The sequence below is a fragment of the Cuculus canorus genome, chromosome 6 (assembly GCF_017976375.1).
Source record: "Cuculus canorus isolate bCucCan1 chromosome 6, bCucCan1.pri, whole genome shotgun sequence".
Taxonomy (NCBI): Eukaryota; Metazoa; Chordata; class Aves; order Cuculiformes; family Cuculidae; genus Cuculus; species Cuculus canorus.
In genome coordinates this window covers 21652235-21678230 of record NC_071406.1, presented here as the reverse complement: position 1 = coordinate 21678230, position 25996 = coordinate 21652235, and the positions used below count along the sequence as shown (strand labels likewise).

General features: G+C 39.9%; 2 protein-coding genes across 2 annotated transcripts; both read right to left on the bottom strand.

The window, feature by feature from the left end:
* Window positions 1-103: 103 nt before the first annotated feature.
* Window positions 104-9635, bottom strand: KLHL41 (kelch like family member 41). The gene is made up of 6 exons (XM_009555566.2): window positions 7449-9635; window positions 4616-4773; window positions 4416-4523; window positions 3968-4153; window positions 2143-2289; window positions 104-963 (listed from the first exon to the last, which is right to left on the bottom strand). The coding sequence occupies exons 1-6, from the start codon at window positions 8556-8558 to the stop codon at window positions 852-854; spliced, it is 1821 nt and encodes a 606-aa protein (XP_009553861.1). The 5' UTR covers window positions 8559-9635; the 3' UTR covers window positions 104-851.
* A 149-nt stretch (window positions 9636-9784) lies between these two features.
* BBS5 (Bardet-Biedl syndrome 5) lies at window positions 9785-24759 on the bottom strand. The gene is made up of 12 exons (XM_054069433.1): window positions 24595-24759; window positions 21040-21122; window positions 20132-20197; window positions 18258-18307; window positions 17447-17574; window positions 16457-16592; window positions 14943-15038; window positions 14315-14377; window positions 13351-13485; window positions 13153-13236; window positions 11488-11511; window positions 9785-11372 (listed from the first exon to the last, which is right to left on the bottom strand). Exons 1-12 carry the CDS (start codon window positions 24654-24656, stop codon window positions 11271-11273), a joined length of 1029 nt encoding a protein of 342 aa, XP_053925408.1. The 5' UTR covers window positions 24657-24759; the 3' UTR covers window positions 9785-11270.
* Window positions 24760-25996: the final 1237 nt, after the last annotated feature.

Below are 25996 nucleotides of genomic sequence, written 5' to 3'. Positions count from 1 at the left end.
ACATCAAAATGCATTAACTCTTTATTAGATGGAAAAGTTGTCTCTGCCACAGCCCTTTGCTGATGATCAGTTCTTCTAGGACTTTTTCATTGTTAATCGCCTCAGATCTCTGAGAAAAACTTCCATAAAATATTTGCTTTGGAAATAAATATAAAAGCATAAAAAAAGTGGAAAATCCTTTCTACCAGAAGCCTAAATGTATCAGGTGAAACAGTAGAGCTATATTAATCTTGTGAACTTCTCTCATCCCTCATGTCTGGATACTAGAACAGCTTTGCCCGAACCCAGCACTTCATAGGCTACGTTGGTTTTCAATATGGACTCCAGGCCCAGGCTAAGTTATTTTTACGAGGCTCTAATGAAAATATTTTCAAGATACGACTGAAGAATGCGGGATTTACATACCCTGCTAAAGGAGGAATCAGGCATACAAACAGCCGGTTAGAATAAAATTACCCACCTTCTAATTGTATTTAACTTAACAATCAATTTATGGGCATTGATTGGAGGATAAGCCACCAGTATCCTGGACTGTCTGAGCGTAAGGAAGTACAACTCCTTTTGTTGGCAATTTCACAGAGCGGAAAATGGGAGTTCTCTCTGAAATCTTCATTTATTCTAACTGATGTTAATTAGAATTCTTCAGGATTTTAAACACTGGCAAAAATTCTGTTGTTGTTGGTTAGCTACTAAATATCTTAAGACTTGGACACACGGATGAACTGTTTAACAGTTAACAGCGTAACTAATATGCTGCTACAAAACTGTACAATGTGGGGACATTTTCATGCAACAAAACCAGAAGAGCCTGTCAAAACTCCCTCGCCATATCACATTTTCCAGCATTTTGTTTACAGTTTTGATAACTTGAAGAGGTTTAAGCGTGTAGCCAGGCAGGAGGCTCCAGTAGCATATCGGATCTCTTTCAGTATGCCAATCCATTCCTTCTTTTCGTCATCATACCTACATGTAACAAAATAAGGGCAGAACACAGATTCTTAAAATTTGAGTTTGATGCTTCATCACACATACATGAAAAGGACAGTCTACATGTTGCAAAGGCCTGTAGCAACCATGTGCAGAAGGATGCCACAAAGGGCTCCTTTTAGAATCATAGAATGGTTTGGGTTGGAAGGGACCTTAAATATTATCAAGTTCCAACGCCCTGCATGGGCAGAAACACCTCCCACTGGATCAGGTTGCTCAAAGCCTCATCAACCTGGCCTTGAACACCTCCAGGGATGGGACAGCCATGACTTCTCTGGTCAACCTGTGCCAGTGCCTCACCACCTTCACAGTAAAAAATTTCTTCCTAATACCTAATCTAAATCTGCCTTCTTTCAGCTTAAAACCATTACTTGACATTCTATTACTACACTTCCTGATAAAGAGCCCCTCCCCAGGCTTCCTGTAGGTCCCCGTTAAGTACGGGGAGAAAGCTGCTATAAAGTCTCCCTTTTATGCATATGAATTGTCCTTTTCCTGGTCCCTAAAGCTTGTTGCTGACCTGTGTCACAGTTTAATTAGTCCCCTAAACCTTCCTTGTCTTAATTCCTTCAGATTCTTAAATATAAAGGTGTTTTTCTGGGAATCCTTCCAATCCTGCTAGTTAAAACTACTGAATACCTTAGCAACTGAAGAGTCACAGCAGAGATGTGATATTCAATTGCTGATAGTATGCTTTAGATAAAAGAAAATAAATCTAGGAGCCAGGGATTTCTGATTCCCTTGGAACAATTACTCATTGGACTATGTGTTAATAGTATGCACAGACCTCTGTGTCTACCGGCTTTTCTGCGCAAGAATGTCACGAAACAGAGAATGTTTTTATGATACGCTTACAAGGCTAAACCTGCCAAGAGATATGGCAACTTATTCTTTCAGTCTTTAAAAGACTATGAAAATCATGACTCAGATCCTTCAAATTATTTGTAGGTGGAAGTAGTCATTAGATCCAAGTCTCATGTTTATTTGTTACTTTCTAACGAACATTTCTATCTGTCAGCAAGTGCTTTACAATCTGTACCATGGTTCAGTTCCAGCATTAGACAGAAAATTATTTTTACCCTCCAGTGTCTACAAACCTCAGTTTTAGAGAGGCTGGGCTTTCCACCAGGAAAGCATGATTGGAATTAAACTTACTTCCATATGTCAGTGACTTCACTGGGTGCAAATTCTTTAGATTCAAGCTGTATCATTGCAAAGCCTCCAATAGCATACAAGGCTCCGCTTAAGGTGACTAAACTGATGGAACTTCTCTCTTGGGGAAATTCAGGCATAACCTCCCACCTAAAGATGAAAAGAAAAACCTAAGTTAAATGAACACAGGAGAAATACTCCAAACTGAATGCACTAAAACTCATGCAGAGTGACATAACTCAGGTGCCAAGAATTGCTTAGTTCAGTAAAGGAAAAATTCCGGGGTTTAGTGAGTTCCAGTGTCTTCACCCCCACAGGAACTTCCTGCAAGTCTTAAGTGATGACATCTTTTAGAGACCACTTTTTACAGGTCACCTGGTCCCACCAACAGTAATAAATATGCTTTATACGGATGTATCATGCCCCAGCTACTCTCATTTTTTCCTCATAGTTTACAAAATACATATTCAGCTGGTTCCTTAGCATAATTTCAAGTTTTCTGCCAATTCACACCTCTGAACATATAAACCACACAGACATCCCATGTCTGGATAATGCCAACATCAAAACTAATGGGCTATTTTGTCTCTGTCACTTGTGTGACTTCACTGTAACAAAACAGAGTAAACCATGATGAGAACCCGCATATGTTTCAGACCACAAGCTGCACCTGTTTCTGAACAATGGAAGAGAAAAATCTGCCAAACATCATGGTGACAAAATGACCTTTACATTCTTTTGCTTTCTGTAGAAAGTGTAAAGTCCAAAGTTCCCTCACAGAATTACTTCTTACCTTATTGACATGTTGTATTGCTAAATTTTATAAGCAAGTCTCTTTGGGATAGCATACAGTTAAGTTAAAGCTTTTGTTGTGAGGCTGATGGCCGCAATGCCACCTGTCAGTGAAGACAGCACAGGCAAATGTGTTTATATATATGATAGAAGTGCTTATTAATAACAAAAAGGTGCATCCAGACTCCGTAGCAAGTTTTAGTTATCATAATAGAGCTTCATGGATATTATTTTAAAATAATGTTTGTAAAATAAGATGATAGGAAGGAAAAGTAACAGAAGTAAGAAAAATGAAAATTAGGAGTATAAAGGCACAGATACAGAGGATATAAACTCCTGGAAAATTATAAACATTTGAGGGATGCTGAATGAAAATAAGTGACCTAACTGCAGGTATGACTTACACTGTTTTCTCATTACTTTTTCTTTGTAGTATTTGAGAGCATGCACTTAAAACTGGAAGTCTTCCTGAAGTTTTCACATTAAATAAATAAGCAGAGTTACCTGCCTGTCACTAACCAGTGGCAAACGGTATTTGCTGTGACAAGGCAAGTGAACAGCAAGACCATGTACTCACAGGACATTCTGTTAATCCTGTACAGGCACCCCATTTCTTTTGCTGAGTTTTCATGTTTAGTGCCAGTGCTGTCTCAACAAGACTGTGTGGCCTTTGCCCCGCTCTCCCACTTTTCCCCCAATATGCCAGCACATCTGTTTATGGGGCTCTGTGGACAGCTGAAGGAAAATAATCAGGCTTGGGAAAAAATCATCAGGGGGTGGGTTATTTTTGCTACATGAGCTCTACTGATCATGTTTGCAAAGTAGCTAAGCAAGCACAGGAAATGCATGTGTGGGTAGGAAAAACAGCCAGAGACACAGGCTTTTTAAGCTGCTGCGGCTGCTGCCAAAGATGCCCATGTAGCCCGTGTCTTGGGGGACTACAGGCACCCAAACGGCTTTTTGACTCTTGCCTTAGAGCTCCTGAAAGCCTGGGTGATAAAGCACTTTTCAAAAATACCTTGAATATTGCACTCACTTATTGGTAGTCAGATCGAAAGCTTCAACTGATGCAGTAAGGCCCTCTTCAGTGACACCACCTGCAATGACAATCTTGCCCTTATGGACAGCCGTTCCAAACATTGAGCGAGCCACTTTCATTGGAGCCAGGTCTCTCCAATCTCCTTTCTTGGGATTGTACACAAATAATCTATTAGTGCACTTCCTGGGGAGGAAAAAGAAAACCTGTGATCATCTCTAAGGAATATTTGGATTGTTCCAAGTGAGACCTAGTTGAGGTGCACTGTGTGGGTTTACATCTACCACCCTTCCTCTCCACGAGATCCCTTCTAGTATTTGATCTGGGATCTTTGCCTGTTTACAGAGCACTAATGACACCCATAGAACCTGATTTCTGAGTGTGAGCTCATATAAAGGACCAACCAAATAATGTTATAAATTGTTGTGAAAAGACTTAAGAGACTCACTTATCATCTGTTTTTCCGCCAAGACAATATATTAATCCGTTGTTTGAGATAGTAGCGTGGCCGTATACTTTGATAGGTAGTTTTTTGATCTCGCCCCATTTCATTGCTCTGGAACAAGAAGAATATCACTGTTAGGCTCTTTCAACTAACAATGGGCTATTTACATGTCCTCAATGGGTACAATTAAATGTTAAACATACACAGGATCGTAGCACAATACTGAATCTAGAGACTCCTCCGTGCGAAGGTCCTTGCCTGCAATTACATAGATCTTGTTTTCCGACTCTCCCAGCCCGAAGAGACACCTGGCTGATGGCAGAGGAGGAAGGGCAACCCACTCGCCGGCAATGCTGTCCAGCTGAAAGAGCATCAGAACAGGAAGTGTTAGGAAACACAAATAATAAAAATACATGCAAAGAACATTGTTCCACGCAACTAATCTAACCACACTCAGTGTCTCTAGACAGTTCATATGCTTGCCTGAACAGCCTAACCCTCCCTCAGCGCAGCTGAAGAATTATGACTCCTACCCACCCATCCTTCATGGTGCTGCAACCTAGCAAGAGTCAATGCCACACAGTGTCTCTGCATCTGCTTGCCTTCACTCATGCCCACAGAGTTTCTCTGCCTCTTTATTAAGCTCCTCTTCCTTGCTTAAAGGTCCCCGACTCTCTGGGTTCCCTATCACATGCTGGAAAAAGTTGTTCTTCCCGCCTGGAGTGAGCAGACAATCCTGCCATTCCCCACCTACACATTTAGCTGGTTCTGCTCATCGCTACAATGAGAAATGCCAGACATCCTCACACCATTCTTCTTCTGCAATTCCTAAAGGGCAAAAGAGGTGGTCTGCATCGCAAATACCCTCAAAAGCTCCTGTGATCTCTGAAGGCAAAATGAATAAAGACTTCACGCCTAAGCAAAAAAGGCAGGCAGTGCAGCTCCATTGGCAATGATATTGATGTCATTGCTACTGAAGTACTCCCACAGCTGTCTCAGCTCACATCCAGAATGCTGACAACACCTAAGGAGAAGCAGCAGCAGGACAGAAAAAACCCCAAAACAAATAAAACCAAACAATATTTTCCAAGAACTGTGGTACTTTATTTTTGTTTTGTTCTGATAACTTAAAATTGAACCTGAATAGCCTCTAACGTTCAAAAAGAATATATTTTCTTTTTTTGCATTTAGATTTGCTTCATGATGTTTGGGAAGGGAAGGTAAAATGTGAGTTTGCATGAGTGTAAGGCATTTGATAGAAAGCAAGAGAAAGTTCAGTCAAAGTAATCAGATCCGAGTTTAGGTCAGTGACATCCTTTTTCCAGAAGTATGTTCCACAGTCAAGGTCTCCATGCTAAAATGCATCTCCCAGATTTGACAGACCATTCCTACTGGACAGGATGTTTCACTGCAACAGTGGAATCTAGTTCAGGGACATAGCAGCTGGATCCGGGTTGTTTAATGATGAGACGTACCCATCACAGCATGCTTAGTGAATCAGCCTTCAAGATGACATAGCTACTGAAGATAGGGCATAAACTAGTCATGCATTTTTGAGCCAGTGGCAGCCTTGTTTTCTCCTAGGTTGCTGGCGGCCAAATAAAATAGTGACAGGATGGAGAAAGGGAGATCAGGAAGTGAAAATTGGTTTGGCACCACATTAATGTTTTAGAGGGAACAACAGCCACAGGGGCAATGCAGACAAGTATTTTAACTATAGGCAGCAGGAGTAGCAAGCGAGCTTAAAGACAACAAGTGAGAGAGCAGGATTTCAGGTCATGGATGTAGACACATGAAGCAGGATTCTGAAAATGTCAATTTTTAATATCAGTCTTGAGGTTTAGTTTTCTGAAGTCCCCTTTCTAGTAGTCTCAGACTTAGATTATTCATTCTGGACTATATTTATTATGACATTAGCACTGCATTTCTATCAGGAGAATATTTCTGTAACATGTTTTGCACTTCAGTGATGAATTTTTTACATCTCCATAAGGAAATGAAACAGTGCTAATCCCTCTCTAGTAAACTAAGACTTCCCTCTCATAGAAACAACAAATGCCTGAAACCAGCTCTTTCGTGGTGTATGAAATCACAGTGAGCCATACTCCTATTAAAACTATTTGCATTTTTTAATACCTGAAGGCTTTAAAATTCTCTCACTGCTTATCACTCTGCTTTCTTTCATACTGAAATAGGAACTACTTTCACACTTCTAGGCCAATGTGCCTAAAGACAGGACCCGGCCAGCAGCATATTGCATAATTCATCATGAGATAAACTATGCATACCTTTTTACATACCCAAAGCATGTAACCAGGTAGCTAAAACCCCAGCAGAATTAGTCTATGGCATAAGTACATCAAATTGCAGCTTTAATAATTTTTCTGAAACATGTCACAGTTTATATTTATTGGCCTTATATTTACAAAGATTTACAAAGATATAAAATTACACTCTAGGTTGAAACATGGTATTTAGTTTACTGACATTGACAGTTTGCCAAGAAAACAACCTTCTACCTCTAAATCATGTACTATAGATTTTCAGATGTAGATGTGACAAAAGAACTTCTGGAATTTTAGTGACAAAAGTGGCACTTAAAATACACACATTACTACTGTCACAAAAATAATTCAGATGCAAAAAAAGAAAAACATCTCATTAGATAGAAAGCAGTGAAGCACTCAGCTTTCATGGAAGTTAATAGAAATTCACAAAAGGTATTTTACTAAAATATTATTAGGCTCACATTCAGGTATTTGTACCATGAAAAATCTGGGCCTTCAAGAACGAAAGCCAGTGCCTGGATACAGTATACCAATCCTTTCAGTCTTTTCTGAGATCTCACCAGGGGCTTGGTCTTGAAAGAAGAGCTCCAAGTCCCCTGGTTTCATTTATCTTTCTGTGACAAGAATAGCTCTCTATAGATACTTCTCTCTGTCAACTGTACAGACAGAACTCACTTGCATGGACTGAGAATACTTTTCAGTAACTCTTAGAAGCGCTTGCTATTGCATCAACAATTATAAAACATACCTGGAAGAAGTATGACTGGAAAGGCTGATCCTTGTTCTCCTCTTCCACATACAGTCCTCCAACAACGTAGACCTGATTTTGTTTGGTGACTATACTGGAATGATTTCTGGGAATCTGTTCTGCCAGGGCTGCTAGGTAGCACTCGTTCTCAAGAGGATCATAAGCTACTGCAGCAGTGTCATTAACCAGAAGAATTAGGTCTTTGACAAACATGCCATGCCTGGGAAGGTCATTTAGGTAGCCAGGCAGTAAATCTTCATCTCCTACATCGCCGTTCACCTCCCCTTTGGTTGACTTTTCTGTACTTTTGCTAGAGTCAGGCAGTTTCCCAGCAAAAGCATCCTTAATGATCTTTACTTTTTTCTGAAGGTCTGAGTTGCTTTTAATTATATCATCCTTCTCAACATGTTCTTTGAAGTATTTTTCTGGCATAAGACGAAAACGTATGCAGTCAAAAATTTCCCCCAGGCTCTTTACTCTGTTCTCTTTGTCTGTTCGGACCCATCTCATTACTGCTTCAAATACCAGTTCTTCCTTTTCTACATTTAGGCTGTCAGGTGAAATAACTGAGATAAGTTCATGCGGGGCAAGCTGCATGAAATCCTCTTCTTTGCAGATCTGCACAAAATGATCTGAAACAAAATCACGGGCAGAAAATGCAAGCCTTGGGCAATCGAGCAGAACACCTAACCGGAGGATGGCCAGACAGTTACCAACAGCAAGCCTCTTCTGAAGGTAAGAGACGCACACAGTGAATACAGAAGGGATCTGAAAGCGACTGGCCAAAGCAAAAATGTCCTGCACGTTGGAATCGTTAAGATCAATACTTGCTGAATAAAGGTATTTGACAATCATATCCAGGATGTTGGGGTCAACATTATCTAGAACTACCTCCTTCTTTTTCTCTTCATTTTGCTCAGATAAGAAATACTCACGAAAATAAGGGCTACATGCCGACAGAATCAACCTGTGGCAAGGCAGGCTTCTGTCACCAGCTTTTAGAGAGCAATCTACAAACTTTTTCTCCTCGAGAAGTTCCTTGAGGCCATCCTGGAGAAGGGTGGATTGGTAAAGTCTGAGCTCTTCAGTGAGTTCCCTTTGGGAATCCATTTTGCAAATACTTGGGAAAGGGGAGGGAGCAGAAAGCTTTAGCTGTTGTCTGCCCAAAGGTCTGCCTGTAAAAAAGGCAGACCAATGTGCTTTGCCCTGCCTGAAGCCTCTGCAATTTAATCTCGCTAGCTAAATATAGGTACATACTCTTACAGGTCGGAATTTAGGATGGATGGTCTGGAAAAAGAGTTGTTCTTGCAGCTGTCAGACTGAAAGAAGCAACTGTTGCTTTTAGTCACTGTCATCAGGTTTTGCCATCATTCTCCACATTGAATCAATGAGATTACGTTCAACGTAATAAAGTATTTGACATGAGTAAGGACAGCAGAATCTGGCCCTCAGAGAGAGAGCTATGAGCAAAATTGTAAATACATGTTACCAAATATTCTGAAATAGAAAGATTATTAGTTGAGTTGTCAGCTGCAACTACGGCTCACTTACTCAGAGTGGCTTAATACATCTCATTGCTGCAGTCAAAGATATTTAAAAACCCCAGAAATTTGCATCCATTATCTCTAATATAATAACCTCTAAGATTATTTTTTACATATCAATATCACATCTGCAATTTCTTCAGATATTGATAAGAAGACTGTCAAAGTAATTTTGAGCTGCTTCTTAATATCCATTTGGTTGTATTTACTTGTAAACAAACCCCTACTGTTTAGACATAAAATATACATTACTTAGGTAAAGTTTTGCTTTCCAAAATAACTTAAAATGAAATCTCCACCCCTCTTAATCCACACTATTCTGGATTTCAGATAATCTGTAGACACTAACAATCCTTTTAACTTCAACTGTACTAGGAATGGTGTTAACTGCTAAACTAAACTGAAAACAGTACACAGGAAAGACAGAACAGAGAATGAGAGACATTTAATCCACCATATTATTTTACAGATACGTAATTTTAAAAACCTAAAAAAAAAATCAGAATTTAAACTAAAAATCCCCAAATCAGGCAAGCAGTTTGAAAAGTGAACTTGAATTATGCATATGTGAGGGTTTCACAATTTAGACTGGGAACATTTAGATTTTGATTAAAGGTGGTAATACAGATCCAAAATAAATTTGAAATTTTAAGTTGTTTAACGTACCTTGATGAAGGACTGTGTTTTGCCCACATAGAGAATGCTTTTTACTCATGTGGTAACATGTTCTTTGAATGTAATGGGAACAGGATCAAATTACAAATATTTGAATGCAAGATCTACAACAGGGTATAACATTATCAAAGTTTATTGAAATAATGATTGTTTCTCAAGAGAGGTAGTATTTCATTAAAATATATACCTCAAAAGATTTTCTACAAACACCACAATAATATTCCCACTGCAGTTACTTTACTGTAACAGTCAGCTGCTAAAACAACAGCTGAGAGGAGAGCTCATTTGACTTTTTCCACTTATAGAAAATAGCGCAGAGGTCTTATCTCACTAGAAAACGTAACAGCTGCATCTTCCTTTAAACAATAAATGACTCATTTCTCTCTAACACATAACATCATAAAGGTCTAATGACTCAGACACAGAAGCTGTTTGTATGCACACTTTTTTCCTAGATCATTCCTTAAAAAAGTGCTCTAGCCAAAAAACAAAAAAAAAAGAAAAGAAAAATAACTGTAAGATGATATTAAGGATATCTGGATTATAACTGCCTACCTGGAATGTTATGTGCTGAACATTTAACAAAATTCTAAGACATGAAAACTAACATTTGGAACAGTGTCAAAGTTATCAGTAACGCAGCACTGCTCCAATGACACAGCCAATACGCCAGACACAAAATGTTGTGCATGTGATGGTATTTCTGTGTTGCACAACATTAAACAAGTCATGGGAATTTGATTTAGCTTTAGTCATTATGGGAAAGTACATCACTGTGTGTAACTACAGGAATACTTTAAACTGAGCATCAAACTATACGCCACGCATTGCCCCATCTCCAATAGTCTCTGCATCCATGGGATGAGGAAGCTTCCCTTTCTGATATACATACAGGTAAAACCACAGGTGGTAGCTGGTCCTGGCAGCCAATCGCGGGGCAGTGTGTAAACACATGGGTCACAAAGGTGTAAAGATATGGTGGCTGAAACACCATGGTGAACCCTGTGTTGTTAGAGGAGGGGGGCCTCCTCCTCTGACAGTCTGGGGGACCAGGATGGGGTGGCTGGTCCAGCCAATTGTATGCCTCAAAAGACGTGGGGTATCAGCATGTCGAAACACGCAGTCAGCCAATCACAAGGCAGTATGAAAATGTGGGTATGACACTTTAAATTATGGCAGCTGAAATAGAATGGCAGCCACCATGCACGTGGTGGAGAGGGACTTCCAGGTTCTTTAGCCTGACAGAGAGAGGAGGGACCTGTGTGTTCCTTACATTCTGTGACCAGCGGGAGGGTGGGACTTCTGGGGCTTGCAGAGCGCCTGCAGGAGCCCTGCCCCTTCCCTAATTGGCTATTGGTTGTCCTCTCGCTCTTTAGAGAAAGATTGATAAACAAAAAGCTCTTATACATACGAGTGGGTTGAATAATCTTTCCTTTATGACATTTCCCGACGGCATATTATCTAATATTTGCCTACTCTTTAGCTTTGGCATGATCTTTCTCGGCTACTCTGGAATTGCTAAATACTCTTCTATAAATCTCACAAGCCCAATAAGAACTGAGAGTTTTTCCTTGCTTAGGAAACAAACGCATGCCAATCTAAATCAGGTCGTTACTTCCCAGAGTCCCTGGAGTGTGAATCCGTCTTTTAGCTTCTCTATCGCAAGTCCTAGTTCTTCTGAAAAAACAGGCTCCCGATCGTGTTCCTTTTTTGAATACACAAGATATGAGAAAAAATAAAATAAGGCAGAAGATACTTTTAATTTTATTATCCCGTTTTGACAACATGACTTTGATAGTATAAAAAAAAGATATTCTTACCTTGTTTTCATCAGCAAAGTAAGCCTGCAAAAGACAAAAGAAAAAAAAGAACTCACAATCTTGAGAAAAAAAAAGTCTAAATCCAAATGTGCTAATAATTCCTTGGGGTCAACACGGCATTTGGTAAGTCTTCTTCAACAAACCAGTCTGCATGGGTTTTATTTGAGTTTTGTGAACAAGATCAGAGTTATTTCTATGCTGAAATATTTTACAAAAGGGTCCTAACAGGAGTTCGCGATTATGTTATTTTTCACTAAATACCAATCTTTGAATTTTCCATCATAATAAACAGATATTTTTAAATGGTAAAATTTTCATATAACATTTGCTACAATGACAAATACTTTATAGGGAACAAAATATTAATATGAAGGCAAACTGACTGCATCGTAGCAGTTTCTGCCTCACATGCAGCAACATCTATTATTCAATTTCAAAAATGAACTTCAAATGTATAAGTAATATCAAAATTCAGTTATGTCTAAGAAATGAACAGAGGAACTGAACATCAACCAAATCTTTCTGCTCTCACAGACCCAGGAAAGAGATATGATCTTTCCCATTCTCTGTGTGTGGAAATTAAGGCTCAAACTCTTCAGGAAATCAGACCTCTGAAAATATCCACTCTAGAAGTCTCTCGACCAGTGGTCTCCACATCTACATCTTTACCAAAAAGAGCCACTCTTGCTTAAGCTGCCCCTATGGACTGGCAAGGGGCAGCACAGAAAGTGTTTTCCTGCTCATTTGAATCTCAAGCTACACAAGACTACCAGAAGAGCATCGCAGTCGTCAGGTCTCATGAAATACTGGTGTGGAGTCACAACCTGGGTCCTGGACAATCTAAGTCTCCTTAGAATAAACCCAAGCAAAGATGAAAAAAAAAGTGAAAAAGTGAGGAAAAAGGAGGGAAAGGAAGAATTAGAAGCTTATCTGCATCAGTAAATGACAGCAAAAAAAAAAAGAAGATGGACATGCTAATTTACCAGTTTTCAGAGATGGATTAAGAAAGTGTCAATTGTCGGTGTGTCGAGGCCAGCACTTAAACATATGCAATCTACCTGCGCAGTCAGTTGTTACTGGGGTGCACAGTAAAGTTGGAAACTCCTAGAAAGAAGTCACCAAGCAACCTAATGTATTTAAAAGTAAATTCTCCTAAAATGCCAGGAGATGGATACTAATATAGCTTTCTAAACTGGTAGTGTCAGGAGTGCAAAGGTTGTAAGAAGTGTCTGAAAATTACTGCTGCCTTTCTAAAAATCTTCCAAGTTTGAATCTTAGATGAATGTTGAGCACACGATTATCTCCACCTATTAATATACTCCAGAAGAAGGAAGACTTGTATTATTATGATGTATCTGGTTAGAATATACTGCTGGTTTTCAAGCTGTTCCTGATCTTAATGTGTTGAGAAGCTACATACAACTATTACTTTATATAGCTACTACTATTTATTTTCAATAAGTTTACTCTTAAACTAAAAATCTACACACAGAAAAAAATCCTTCAGTAATCAGGATTTTGAATAGACGGTATGTAAGCGTGTTTTAAATATAGAAAGTTCAGTTGTAGCTTATCCTTAATAGAGGATTACAGCTGTGCAGTGCTTACATTTGAATAACGAAGCAAGAATTATTTTGTTTTTCAGTTTTCTGTGGAGCAGCTTACCGCAAAAGCATCTGTATGTTCATCAGATTCTATTTCTACATCATCTTGAACCTGCTCCACTGTTAGGTCTTCAATAGGTTGCGGCTGCAAATTAGAACACTGAAGTAAGCAAATCCACACATCTAATATGTTTAATATATTTTTGTTACTGACATTAACACAATATTGTATCTAATATAAAATAAATGAACGGAGTACCTTTTCTTCCATCTCATAATCCACACCAAATATAGGGTTAGCTGAATAAACTTTGTGAAGTGAATTAATTTCTTTCACTGCCTCCTGTAGTTTCTCCACAGGGTCTATTTTAAAACCAAGTACATATCCTCCGCTCTATATGACAAGGGAAAAACCAAACGTTATCTTTATTAGTGTTGCTTATTGTTTAAACAACTTTTTCCCCTTGATAGGGATTTGCAGTTTAATGATAATATATTTCAGTTTACTGATAAAACATTATCTGTATTTTAGTGTTATCTTATTTTCATTCTGCCACTTAAACCATCAGTGACATAGAAACAATGACAATGCTTGTGAATGAGATAAATAAGCTTTTAACTTTTTGCATATTATGTAAAAGGGGAACAAACTTCTTACACAGAAAAACAAAGACAAACAGAAGTGGGAGAAGTTCAGAAGTGATACTAATGATTTATTCATAGCTACTCAGCAAACGTTAGGTCTTGATGTTGTTATTGAAGAAGCTCTCAGATACAGTAAATAAAGTTAGTTGAACTTTCAAAAAAAATCATCATCATTTTTCCAATTAAGGTCAAATTGAAGAAAAATAATTTTGTCTCTTACAGTAAAATAGATACGCAAGTGAAAAAGAGTAAAAAGAGTGGTCATAGTTAAGTATAGAAGGAATTAGATCTCAAAGACAATCTGTCAAAAGACACTGGTTTTAACAGTTATTTTACTCCAAGTAGTCATGCTGGCCTGTTGTTGCTTCGCTCAGAGAAACTGTAACTCACAACAGCTACATTGACCTTAACATACTGACATTTTCTGCAGTACAAAGAACTTTTAAAAGTTGAGTTGAAAGGGCCAAAGAGAAGAAATACTCCAAGTACCTTAAAAGTAGCCCTGAAACACTTCAGAATTACAGAACTATTATATATAAACATGAGACCAAACAAAAAGGGCTGTTAATGCTTCTTACCTGCTGAGAACTCTCAATCACAAGCGCCAAGCCAAACTTTGAGTCTCTGATTTTTATTGAACGCTAATGGTAAAGAAGTAAAAAACGTTTGTTAAAAATTTTGGAATTGCTTGACAAAAATCTGCTTTATATATTTTTATGTGGTTTTGAGGGTGGAGGTTTTTTATTTATTTATTTATTTGTTTTCACACTGTACTGATTACAAGTACTGGTTCTGGAAGCTTGGCAGCCGGTATTCCCTCCCATTTACCATGAGAAATCTGAGCAGCTGAACCTCAGGGAAAAGTGGTTTTATCAGAAGTGCTAACAGTTAATTTCTGAAAATCAGGTTCACATATCATTAGTCCCAGCATCTGTAGGTGGCATGAAGCATCATAGTAAATAGTCTGATAATTGGAAACACAAGCCATTTTCAACATTTATACCTGGCCAGGAAAGCCCCCAGCTGATCTGGAAAAAAAAAAAAAAACCCAAACAAAACAACCCTACCCTATGGTTGTTGCTATTAAGACTGAATTCCTCCTTAACCACGTAACACAAAATTCTAATTTTGGTGAGCTGGGAGTTTTAACTGAAGACTTGAACTTGTGCCATTTCATTTTGAGAATGGTTGTTTTAAGATACTTACAATTTGTAGATAAGGTATGCTGACATTAAAGCTGTCATTCATATTTGCATGCCAAACTATTCTCACATTAGTAATAAAAAATGTTCCCAAATTTCCCTGTTAAAGAAAAGGCATATTAGAGCCACTTTGAAAGTACAGAGCCCATTTTCCAGACATGATGTTTACTGTTATCCATTTAAACACAATCAGGATTCAGCTTCATGTTTAATTCAATGAAAGTCCGATTCTTTCCCACCAAAACCAGTGGCAGATTCATAAAATCCCACAATTGTTTAGGCTGCAAACAACCTTTAAGACCATCTGAAGTCCAATCATTACCCTAGCACTGTCAAGTCCACCACTAACATGTCCGCGAGCACCTTCTCTACCTGTCTTTTAAATACCCCCAGGAAGAGTGAATGAAGCACTTCCCAGGGCAGCCTGTTTCAATGCTGGACAACCCTTACCTACTATCTAGCCAAAATCACCCCTGGTGCAACTTGAGGCCACTTTCTCTCATTCTATCACTTGTTACTTGGCAGAAGAGACCAACATCAATCTCACTACAAACTCCTTTCAGGCAGTTGTAGAGAACTATAGGTCTCAGCCTCCTCTTCCCCCAGCTAAACTACCCCAGTTCCCTCAGCTGCTCCTCACAAGACTTGTGCTATAGACCCTTAAGTCAAAATACTTCTACTGATTGCAAGGAAACTAGATCCAAACTTTAAAGGATACAGCACCTGAATGGTAAAAATAGCTTGGGAGTAACTATTACTGCAGCAAAGCAGGATCAAATCACAGCACGTCAGACCTCTTGGGAGTACATGAAGCATCTCAGAGTGTTCTTAACTGTACAGATCCGGAACTGGTGTATAATGTAAGCGTAATGGCATGTGGGTTAAACTTAGGCAATTGTGGAGATGTGTGCCAAGGGAATGTAGAGGAAAGAACCTTTTAGCTTGTTAGGGTGGATCGTATTTCCATTCTGGACTAAAACTGCACAGACAGAAATAAAGCTCCCATTTTGTTTCATGGCTGTGGGAAACACTTGCAACTAATGCCCTGTAAAATAATGTTTTCTATTTTTTCCCTAGAGTGTATTTTTCCATGTTTTCAGACACAGATTCCTACTTCAATATTTTTAATTTCTAGTAACCAAAAGACAATATAGTCTTACGCTGTAGTCAAAGCTGCATGTAAACATGCAAATATTCAGCAGAGCACTTAAGAAATAACATGGTTGTCCTTCGGGATGATATAAAGCTTTAGACTCATAAATCTTATCTTTTTAACAGGAACTGTATGTCTAGTTCCCTGCCTATTGGATGAGTCATGTAGACTTCAGGTTGCCAAAAAGAAACTTTGTCGTACTGAGCAGCAAATACATGGGATCAGCTTCTCTGCATGCATTAGCTGATGAACTGAATCAAGGGTAATTCCTTTGAGGTTACAGATTAATGTAGTACAATTGCTAGACGACAGCCAAAACAATTTAACTTTCCTGTAGTCAACATAGCCTCATTTTTTTTCTATACCTGGTCACTCGATAAGTTCCAAACTCCATTGATTTTATCATATATTTGTTCTTGTGGTAACAATCTCAGTTGCTTGTTTTGAATCAATGCACTTCTCAGCTTCAGATCACGATACATTTTAGAAGTTTCATAAGCTCTGCAAAAAATAAAAATTACACGTTACCATTTCAGTGTTTTCCATTATCTTTACTGTTTGAGCATCAAAATGAAATGTTGTAATTTTCAACTTTTCTCATCACCATGTTGTATAAAAATGAGAGTACTATTAAAATGTCTACGTAAAACAATCTATTTCAGCTTTCCTTAATGAAGCTACCTTTAAAGTTATTTTTGACATCTGTTTCAATCAGCTACTTATTTTTTTTTCCTTAAGAAAGCCATCTCCCCATCTCTATTGCCAAGCTTAAGTCTTCTGGGGCCCCCTGTCACAAATGGTATGGACATCAAGAATGCTTTATTTTCCAGTGCCAGTTACGTCACAAACACTCAATATATGTACAGCAATATTCCACAGCTCTTAAATAGAAACCTGTCGTTATGTAACATGCACGCATTCATTCAAATGACTTTTCTTTAGGTGGGAGACACCTACTGTTTAGTAGTCAATTAGAATTTTGACCAGGATTGAACTCTTCCTTTCCATTACATGGTCCAAAATGATGCGATATTATTATAGACAGAAATTACAGATAGAAAACACCTACTGAAATTAGCTCTCTTGTACTTTTATTTGTTCAGATAGTATAAGGTGTATAAACTGTCATCATTGACTAGTACTGATACACATTAATTTTCATTTTGCATAGTTATCTACCAGAATTTGTGATTATTCTCTCCTTTCCTTCCAGAGACTGTGTTCTCCACTTCTGGGAAAAGTTTTCTGAATGTTAAATATGGGCAGTTATACACTCTGTCCATCAGCAATAGTAATCTCACATACTTAATGTACTGAATTTTGTAAATGAACAAACACTATTTTAAGTATGTTACCTGTGTACAGCAATAACTGAAGTGAAGAGTCTGGGACTTCCAGGGACAACATTGGTAAATATGAACTCAAATCGTGTATTGTTACATTTAGTCAATATATACAGAGCCTCTGTCTGCCCTCGTAATTTCTGTAAGGAAAAACTGAAATGTAACATTTTGACAACATAGTAGCTTGACTGTACAAGTGATAAATAATTTTGATCTATTTTCTAAATTCTTGTTCTAAATAGTGTGTCTGAAGGTGTAATCCTGACTCTACCACTGATCTACTGCTGTCTTCAACCGAATTCAGTTTTTTTGGAGAAAGTAGGAGTTTCATCAACAGTGGAACTCTTGCCTGCCTGCTATACATTTGCAAGACTGAAAGAGTTTTTTTGGCTTTGTCACCAAGTGGCTGCCCAGGGAACTTACATAATCTCCCTGCTAGTGCTTTGCTGCAAGCCAAAAAAATGGCTTCACAGTTGGTTGTAATTCAGGCTATGTATTTGAGAGCTTTCTTGCACAAAATTAGTACCTCTCTAGACCTCTGTTAAATTTAGACACAATGAACCAACATCTACTTGATTTACATAGATGGGAGAAGAATCAACAAACAGTGTGATTACTTGAGTTTTATTGCCTTTAGCAAACTGACTAAACCCACACATCTACAGAAATATAAAATTCTCAACTTTTAAAACTAAACCTCCATTACTATTCTATTACTGTTCTTGTAGGTAAATGTTCAGATTATTGTTGACATAGTGCAATAAGTATAAACAATGAATTACAGCTTCTTTTATTATTTTAAAAAATATTTTCTGAAACTTACTGAGTTGGCAGTTCTTGTAGTTATATTTATAATGCAGTTGTAACCAACAGCTAAAAGTTGAAGGAGAAAAAAAAAAGAATAGTTTTGAGTAGAAGAAAAAGTAACAGTCACAATTACAAAGTATAATATTGAATTTTGCAGCATAGCTTTAGATGCCATTTATGAGAACTGCACATTATGGTGGTTAATAGTCCAGGTCCTCATCAAAAAATGAAAGATACATTTAAGCTGGACCTCAGGAAGCTATCTGGTCCAATGCTCTTCTTAAAGCAGGACCAACTCCACCTGACTGCTTAGTTTTTAATATTTCCAAAGAAAGAGATGCCACAACCACTCTGGGAGCCTGTTCCACTGTTTGACTGCCATCATTATGAAGGTTTTGCTCCTAATACCCAATCAGAACTTCCCTTGTTTCAGCGTTTGACTGCTTCACCATGGTGTTGCCCATACATTTTATCCTTATAAATAAACTTTCTACATCAATGTAATATTTTGTAGAAGAGCTAAGGAGATGACAAAGAAAGAATGCAGCAAAATGTAATGCGTAAGTGCAGAAGAAACAAAAAGAAGAGGAGGAAAAAACAGCTGTAAATTTCACTTTGCCTATTTTTCAGTAGTGCTCTGATACAAAATAAAACCAGAAACAATTTCAGCTGTTCTTCCCCAAAAAAAAAATGGATGCAGTGAAATGGTGCTAGGCTAAATCTGAATGTCAATGACAATCCTGCTACTGATACCAACAGCAGCACAGCCAGGTTCCAAAACAAACAAACAAAATATTAAAGGAGAACTAGAATTTGCTATGGGAAGAGTCTGCTTCTCCAAAAGCTCAGAAGTGGCAGCATTTATACCCATACTAATATTCAGTCTTTACGGAATTAATACACATGAAAATACCAGAAAAGACTATTTCCTAGGTTGCTTATAAGAGACTTTCTAAAATGAAAAGACACAGCACAGTCAAAAATGGTATCCAATAAAATATTTTTTTTGCCTATATATTCCCTTAATGTAAGCAATAATGCATTATCCTGAAATCTAAATAGTATTTTAAACTCTAAAATCCATAGGCGAGACTTCCACGAGCTTTGGTAGGGCTGAATTACTCTGTAAGTTTCTTTATTATTTCCTCTACAAAGCTCTGTCCTATAACTAAAATACACAAAGAAGTGGTTTCAAAAATTATTTTGTAAATGCAAATAAAGTAGCAGCGTGTATGTGTGTGTGCGTGCACCTGCATGTGTGTGCATGTAGCAGACGGTAGATGCACAAGAGCAAGCAGCCAGAGGGCATAACTTTATGTTATAAACATTATAAACAGAACACAAATTTTCAATACTGACTGGCTATTGGGAACTGATTTTGGGTCCAAAGTAAGTGTATCCTGCCCATTTCAGCAGATTATATTAACTATGAGTAGACCTGCTAGCTACTCATAGAGTTAAAATTAGAAGCTTATTTATTGCTTACAGGAGTAAAGTCGGAAAGGCAGGTACTTGTGGGGAATAAAAAATGTAGAACAATGCAGAATGTGAATAAACAGGTGACAACAAGCAAAGCAAGGTGCAAAGAAACTCGAACTTTTGTTTCTAAAAAAATGCATGAATTCCATGCAGGTCAAATGAGAAATATGTGTAAAACACTCTTCAACTTCTGTTCTGAGAAATTAACATTAAATACTAATGTTTTGCTAGGAATTATTATAACAGTTCTTATATTACAAATAGATTAATTAGTAACAGTTTCAGACTTTACAGAGCAACAGAACTATACTCTACTACTCTGTACTGTTATCAATACTGTTGTGAAAGAACAGCATGACACCACAAAGGAAACTCAGAATTTGCAGTTGTTTAACATGAGATGATACTTACAGAGATTGACTCTGGGCAATGACAATGAGCGCCAAATAATCCGCAAATTTGTCACAAGCAGTTTCCCTGAAAATAAAGAGTGCAGGTATTTTTAATCCAAAAAACTTCCATTAAATTAAATGTTCCATTTTGTGCTACATGTTTACCTCTAGATTTGAAATACCAGAATACTCCTTCCCTTTGACAGGAAAATGAAAAAAAGCACCGAACACTCCATTAGAACAATCACGAAACACTTTTTTTTTTTTTTTTTTGAATGCTAGGAGAGAAATTCCAGCAAGGAAGATACGAAACAACCTCTAACATATACCAGCATTCCTCAAAACCAAACCAAGAACGGTATACTGATTTCACATCCATCTGCCTATGGTAAAAATGCAGAGACACAAGCACTGCAGAACTGCTCTATGGAGGAGAAGCGTAAGGCAGTGAGTTAACTAGAGCAGCTGTCTTCACGAATAACCTCACCCCTCTATGTCACATGCAAATTTCTTTGGTTCTGCACCCTGTACAGCAACACATCCAACCCCAGGAAGGGTCATCTCAGCACGCTGGCAGCTTCACGCCCTTGCACACTATATTCCCTACTGATTCAGGTCAAACCAGGTTAGGAAAAACTAAGCATTAAACAGGATTACAGCAAGAGATCACCACAATGTTTATAAATGGATTATTCTTACAAGGTTTTAAGTTCTAAACAAATTTTGAGACAAGATTATCACCATCCTATAACTGTGAACAATCCTATCGGAAAATACTCCAAGTGGAGACAGATCTGTGAAGCACACAGGATCTATGCTCTACAACAGACCACTGATATAGAGCTCAACGACAACCAGACAGGGCTTTCAGGAACCTACGCAGGTTAAATGCTAGAAAGTTTACAATTTTGCTGACTATGCAGTTACCTCTATCTCCATTGTTTCCTTTGGTATCTTCAACAGACTCTAAGCAGTCTATAAGGACCTCTCCAGGTCTCATTTTCATTTGTCTAAAATAACAAACAAAAAAAAAAAAAAGAAGAAAAAAATTACCTAATGAAAATAGTTCAGATTTATCCTCCAAAAGAAGGCCATTTCTGTTTCCCCACTTTGCTTTCCTTTCTTTTTTTCAGCATCATACAACGAAAAATCCACAGATGACCACAAGCACCCAAATCATTATATACCTGAAATTGTTATCACTACATCTGGCATGTGAAAAATATTAATACTTCTATTATTAAATTATAACAGTAAATAATTGTATAGCAAGTGTGACCAAGCAAACTATACCTGAAAATAGGGGGAACACATATAAAAAGGGAAAGGTAAAGAAAAAAAAAGTTGCAGTCACATAATTTTTATGGGTAGAATTTATTTTATTTTGTTGTCCTTTTAGGTCATAAGGAGTGAAGTGAGGCTCAGGAAAGAATAGACACCAGCAAAGGAAATACCACGTGTATAGTGACGTGTGAAATGCTCTGCTAGATTTTCCACAAAGGGTGTGGTTTGGGTGTTGGGGTTTATTTTTTGTATTTTGCTTGATTTAACTGGTCTAACCACTTAATTACACAAAAGCAGATGTACTGTGAAATTGCGCTGTATTTTAATTGTCTTGTACAAAGAAACCAAACCTCATCAGTGTATTGGTACAACAGAAACAAAATCCATTATCAGGAGGGAAACTCCATGACATACTACTGGTCATCAGGATTGAGACACTAGGTCCGGACTTAACAACACATAACAGAACATCAAAAGTCATATTAGACAGGAGGTAGCAAGAACAGTAACATTAGCATTAAAGAAAATGTGGGAGCAGGCTCTAACTACGTGACAATTCTACAAGAAAATAGACAGAACTGCTTAAACATCCAAGATACAATTTCATGTTTCTAAAATTACTGCAGGCAGCATGTGTAAGGGACAAGTGGTTTTCTCAGCAGGGTCAACTGAGTTGGAGGGAGATGAGTCATAGAACCATAGGATCATTTGGATTGGAAGGGACCTTAAACATCAACCAGCTCCAACTCCCTTGCCATGGACAAGGACACCTCCCACTAGAACAGGTTCCTCAAAGCTTCCTTCAACTTGGCTTTTAACATCCAGGGATGGGGCATCTGTAACTTCTCTGGGCAACCTGTGCCTTCTCTGGGCAACCTGTACCAGTGCTTCACCACCCTCACAGTAAAAAGTTTCTTCCTGATATCTAATCTAAAGCTCCCTTCTTTCAGCTGAAAACCATTACCTATCACTGCACTCCCTGATAGAGCCCCACCCCAGCTTTCCTTAGCCCCCCTTTAAGTATTGGAAGGCTGCTATAAGGTCATGACAGTGATACAATATGTGGAATATTTCAAAGTGGAATATTTTGATTTAAGCTAAAGTAAAGTAAAGTTTTGTCTAAGCAGTTGTGGTTTTTGAAAGTTAAATAGAATGTTCCTCTGACAGCATGTTTTCCTTAAAACAGTCTTTTTCAGGCTGTCCTTCGAAATGTCCTTCGAAAATTATAACATATCATGTGAGGAATGATTTGTGCTAAACAGATGTCTCTTCTTCTGTAATGACCTTTGTTTGAAATCCTTACTAATCTGAAAGGCAAGGTCAAGTAGAGAGCTGGAGCCAGCTGCAAATGAGGAAGAGTTTTGACTGTTGCAAAGTTTCGTAACATTAAAATTAGACTCTGAAAAGTAATAGAGTATGCATAAGATTTCTGGGAAAATTTATAGATATATATGTAAGTGGGAAATATATTCTGTAAAAGCCTTTGTCTCGTACATGATTGATGGAGATCATTCCTGCATGTTGCCCAGGCCGGATAAAGGATGCTTGCTTTCTAGAACTCCAAAAAGTCTCATACAGAGTTTTTATTTGCCTACATTTTTGGTATCAATAGTACACCTCCAGCTTTCACCCCCCAAATCATCACCACCGAGCTGCTAATTTGTAGTTTCACATTACAAAAGCTCTGCAGGGTTTCATCGCACAAAGCAGAGTGTAAGTTTTATGTCTCCCATAAGGGTCTCAGCGCTTACAGAGCGTGGAACGGGGCGGAGCAGGGCAGCCCCGCAGCTCCAAGCCCGCACCACCGCGGCTCTTCGGCTGCCACGCTGCGGGGACACCGAGCCCTGGGGGCTCCCGGTGCCGCCCCCTCGCACACCCTACCTTTGTTTTTCGGGCTGCGGAAAGTGCACTTTCCCTCTGTCCCGCAGTGCCCGACCTGCTTTTCATTTTCCTCTCTACCTCGGGCGCGGTGACCGGGCTCCTCGCTACCAGGACATGGAGGTCCCGCAGCGCATCTGGAGGAAGGCGATGGAGCTGGAAAACAGGGGTTGTGAGGAGCTGAGGGAGCTGGGGCTGTGTAGCCTGGCGAAAAGCAGGCTGAGATCTTATTGCCTGAAAGGAGGTTGTAGCAAGGTGGGTGTTGGTCTCTTCTCAGTGATAGGTGACAGGATAAGAGTGAATAAATTCAACCTGCGCCAGGAGAGGTTCATATTGAACATCAGGAAAAATTTCTTCACCAAAAGGGTTCTCGGGAACAGGCTGCAAGGAAGGTGGACGAGTCCCCATCTCTGGGGGGCTTTAAAAGAGAAGCAGAGGCGGTGCTCAGGGATGTGGTTTAGTAGTGGACAGGCACGGCTGGACTTGATCACAAAGGTCTTTTCCAGCCAAGCGAAAGGAAAGAGAGGACTTAGGGGTGCTGATTGACAAGCAGCTAGATATGAGCCAGCAATGTGCACCTGCAGCCCAGGTGGCCAACCATATCCTGGGGTGCATCAAAAGAAGCCTGGCCAGCAGGGGGGGAAAGTGATTCTGTTCCTCTATTCCCCTCTTGTGAGGCCTCATCTGGAGTACTGTGTCCAGTTCTGGAATCCTCAACATAAGAAGGATATGGAGCTGTTGGAACACGTTCAGAGAAGGCTACAAGGATGATCAGAGGGCTGGAGCACCTCCCATATGAGAACAGGATGAGAGAGTTGGGGTTGTTCAGCCTGGAGAAGAGAAGGCTCTGAGAAGACCTTATAGCGATCTTCCAGTACCTGAAGGGGCTACAAAAAATCTGGGGAGGCACTGTTTACAAAGGCCTGTAGTGACAGGACATGGGACAATGGGTATAAACTGAAGACGGCTGATTTATACTAGACATTAAGGAAGACTTTCTTCACGATAAGAGTGGTGAGGCACTGGCACAGGCTGCCCAGGGAAGCTGTGGCTGCCCCATCCCTGGAGGTGTTCAAGGCCAGGCTGGATGGGCCATGGGCAGCCTGGTCTGCTGGGAGGTGTCCCTGCCCGTGGAGGGGGGTTGGAACCGGGTGATCTTCAAGGTCCCTTCCAACCCAATCCATTCTACGACTCTACGATCCCGCGATGCTGAGCCCTCCCCGGAGCCGCTCCCACCGCCGACCCGCGCGCAGCCGAGCGACCGGGCCGGGCAGTGCCGGCAGCCCCGCTGTGAGGGCGGGTCGGGGCGGCGGCACTCACTGCGGGGAGATGTCGAAGCGGACATCCCTGTCCTCCCACAGAACGTCCAGCACCGCGCTCATGGCCACCCTGACAACGGAGCGGGGAGAGAAGGGCGGGGCCTCGCGCTCCCGCGGCGGCGCGCGCGGGGCAGGGGGCGGGATCGCCTCATCCACCGCCTGCGCGCTCCCCGCCTCGGCGCGGCCGTGGGGGACACTGGGATGGGCGGGATCCACGGGGTCGGGACGGGGAGGGCGTTCCTGCGTCTCGGCCCGGGAGGCACTCCCGTGCTCTCTGCGTGGCAGCTTTGCAGGGGTGTGCGGGATAGGACACGGTGGTAGCTGTAAATGGAGAGGGGAAGGTTCAGGCTAGACATAAGGAGGAAATTCTTCGCGCTGAGAGTGGTGAGGCACTGGCACAGGCTGCCCAGGGAAGCTGTGGCTGCCCCGTCCCTGGAGGTGTTCAAGGCCAGGTTGGATGGGACCTTGGGCAGCCTGGTCTGGTGGGATGTCCCTGCCCATGGCAGAGGGGGTGGAATGGGATGATCTTTAAGGTCCCTTCCAACCCAAACTATTCTATGTTTCTATGGAGTCCTGTGGGTTTTGTTTTTTAAACTAGGTGGCACGCATAAAAATGTTTTTAATTTGGAATAATTTGAAAATTGTATCTAGCCAAATTTTAATAGCAGTATCCTACCACTTTCAAATAAATAACTCCCAATGAGTACAAATTACAGGAAGAAATTAATGTTTTGTTAGCTCTTTCCCTGGAGCTGATCCCTGAACAGGTGAGGAGCCTGCTGCAACACACTTGCGAGTCAATAGAAGATATCAGGAAAAAATTTTTTACGCTGAGGTTGGTGAAACACTGGCACAGGTTGCCCAGAGAGGCAGTAGATGCCCCATCCCTGGAAACACTCAAAGCCAGGTTGGTTAGGGCTCTGAGCTATCTGATCTATTTGAAGATGTCCCTGCTCAGTGCAGGGGAGGTTTTACTACATCACCTTCCTGGTTCCTTCCAACCCAAACCATTCTGTGATACAAACTCGATGAAGTAAGCACTGTTGGCGCTGCTCATGCCTCCTTCTCTCCCTCTGTCCTACTTCCCTCTGCACTGGTGGGAAGAACAATCTGCTACTACATCCCGGTGGAGCTCTGCTCCAGCCCTGGCAGCACTAAAGCCAGGGGCTCTTGAAGGAGGAAGGGTAGCAGGTATTTGTCTGGAGACTGAATCCCAATTTTTGTTGATATGCTGAACTCAAGATTTGTTCAGGAAAAAAAAACCAACAAACCCGACTGAAAATGGTCATTTGGTTTCATATCTATGAGTGCCTTATCAGAGATTTTCAGTCTTGTTAAGGGTTGTTGCAGCATAAGGAGTGCATTACACAGTAAGTGTAATTTAGCTGTGAGGTAAGTTTTTA

Bases quoted from the DNA above. Each gene is read 5' to 3' on its own strand.
- KLHL41 (XM_009555566.2), bottom strand. From the start codon at position 8,558: ATGGATTCCCAAAGGGAACTCACTGAAGAGCTCAGACTTTACCAATCC. The intron at 2,290-3,967 runs GTGAGTGCAATA...TTTCATCTTTAG, and splicing joins TTCGATCTGACTACCAATAA to GTGGGAGGTTATGCCTGAAT. The intron at 964-2,142 runs GTAAGTTTAATT...TGTTACATGTAG, and splicing joins GAAGTCACTGACATATGGAA to GTATGATGACGAAAAGAAGG.
- BBS5 (XM_054069433.1), bottom strand. From the start codon at position 24,656: ATGAGCGCGGTGCTGGACGTTCTGTGGGAGGACAGGGATGTCCGCTTC. The intron at 17,575-18,257 runs GTAAGTTTCAGA...TTTTCCTTACAG, and splicing joins CTACAAGAACTGCCAACTCA to AAATTACGAGGGCAGACAGA. The intron at 11,512-13,152 runs GTAAGCTGCTCC...TGTCTTTTGCAG, and splicing joins AACATACAGATGCTTTTGCG to GCTTACTTTGCTGATGAAAA.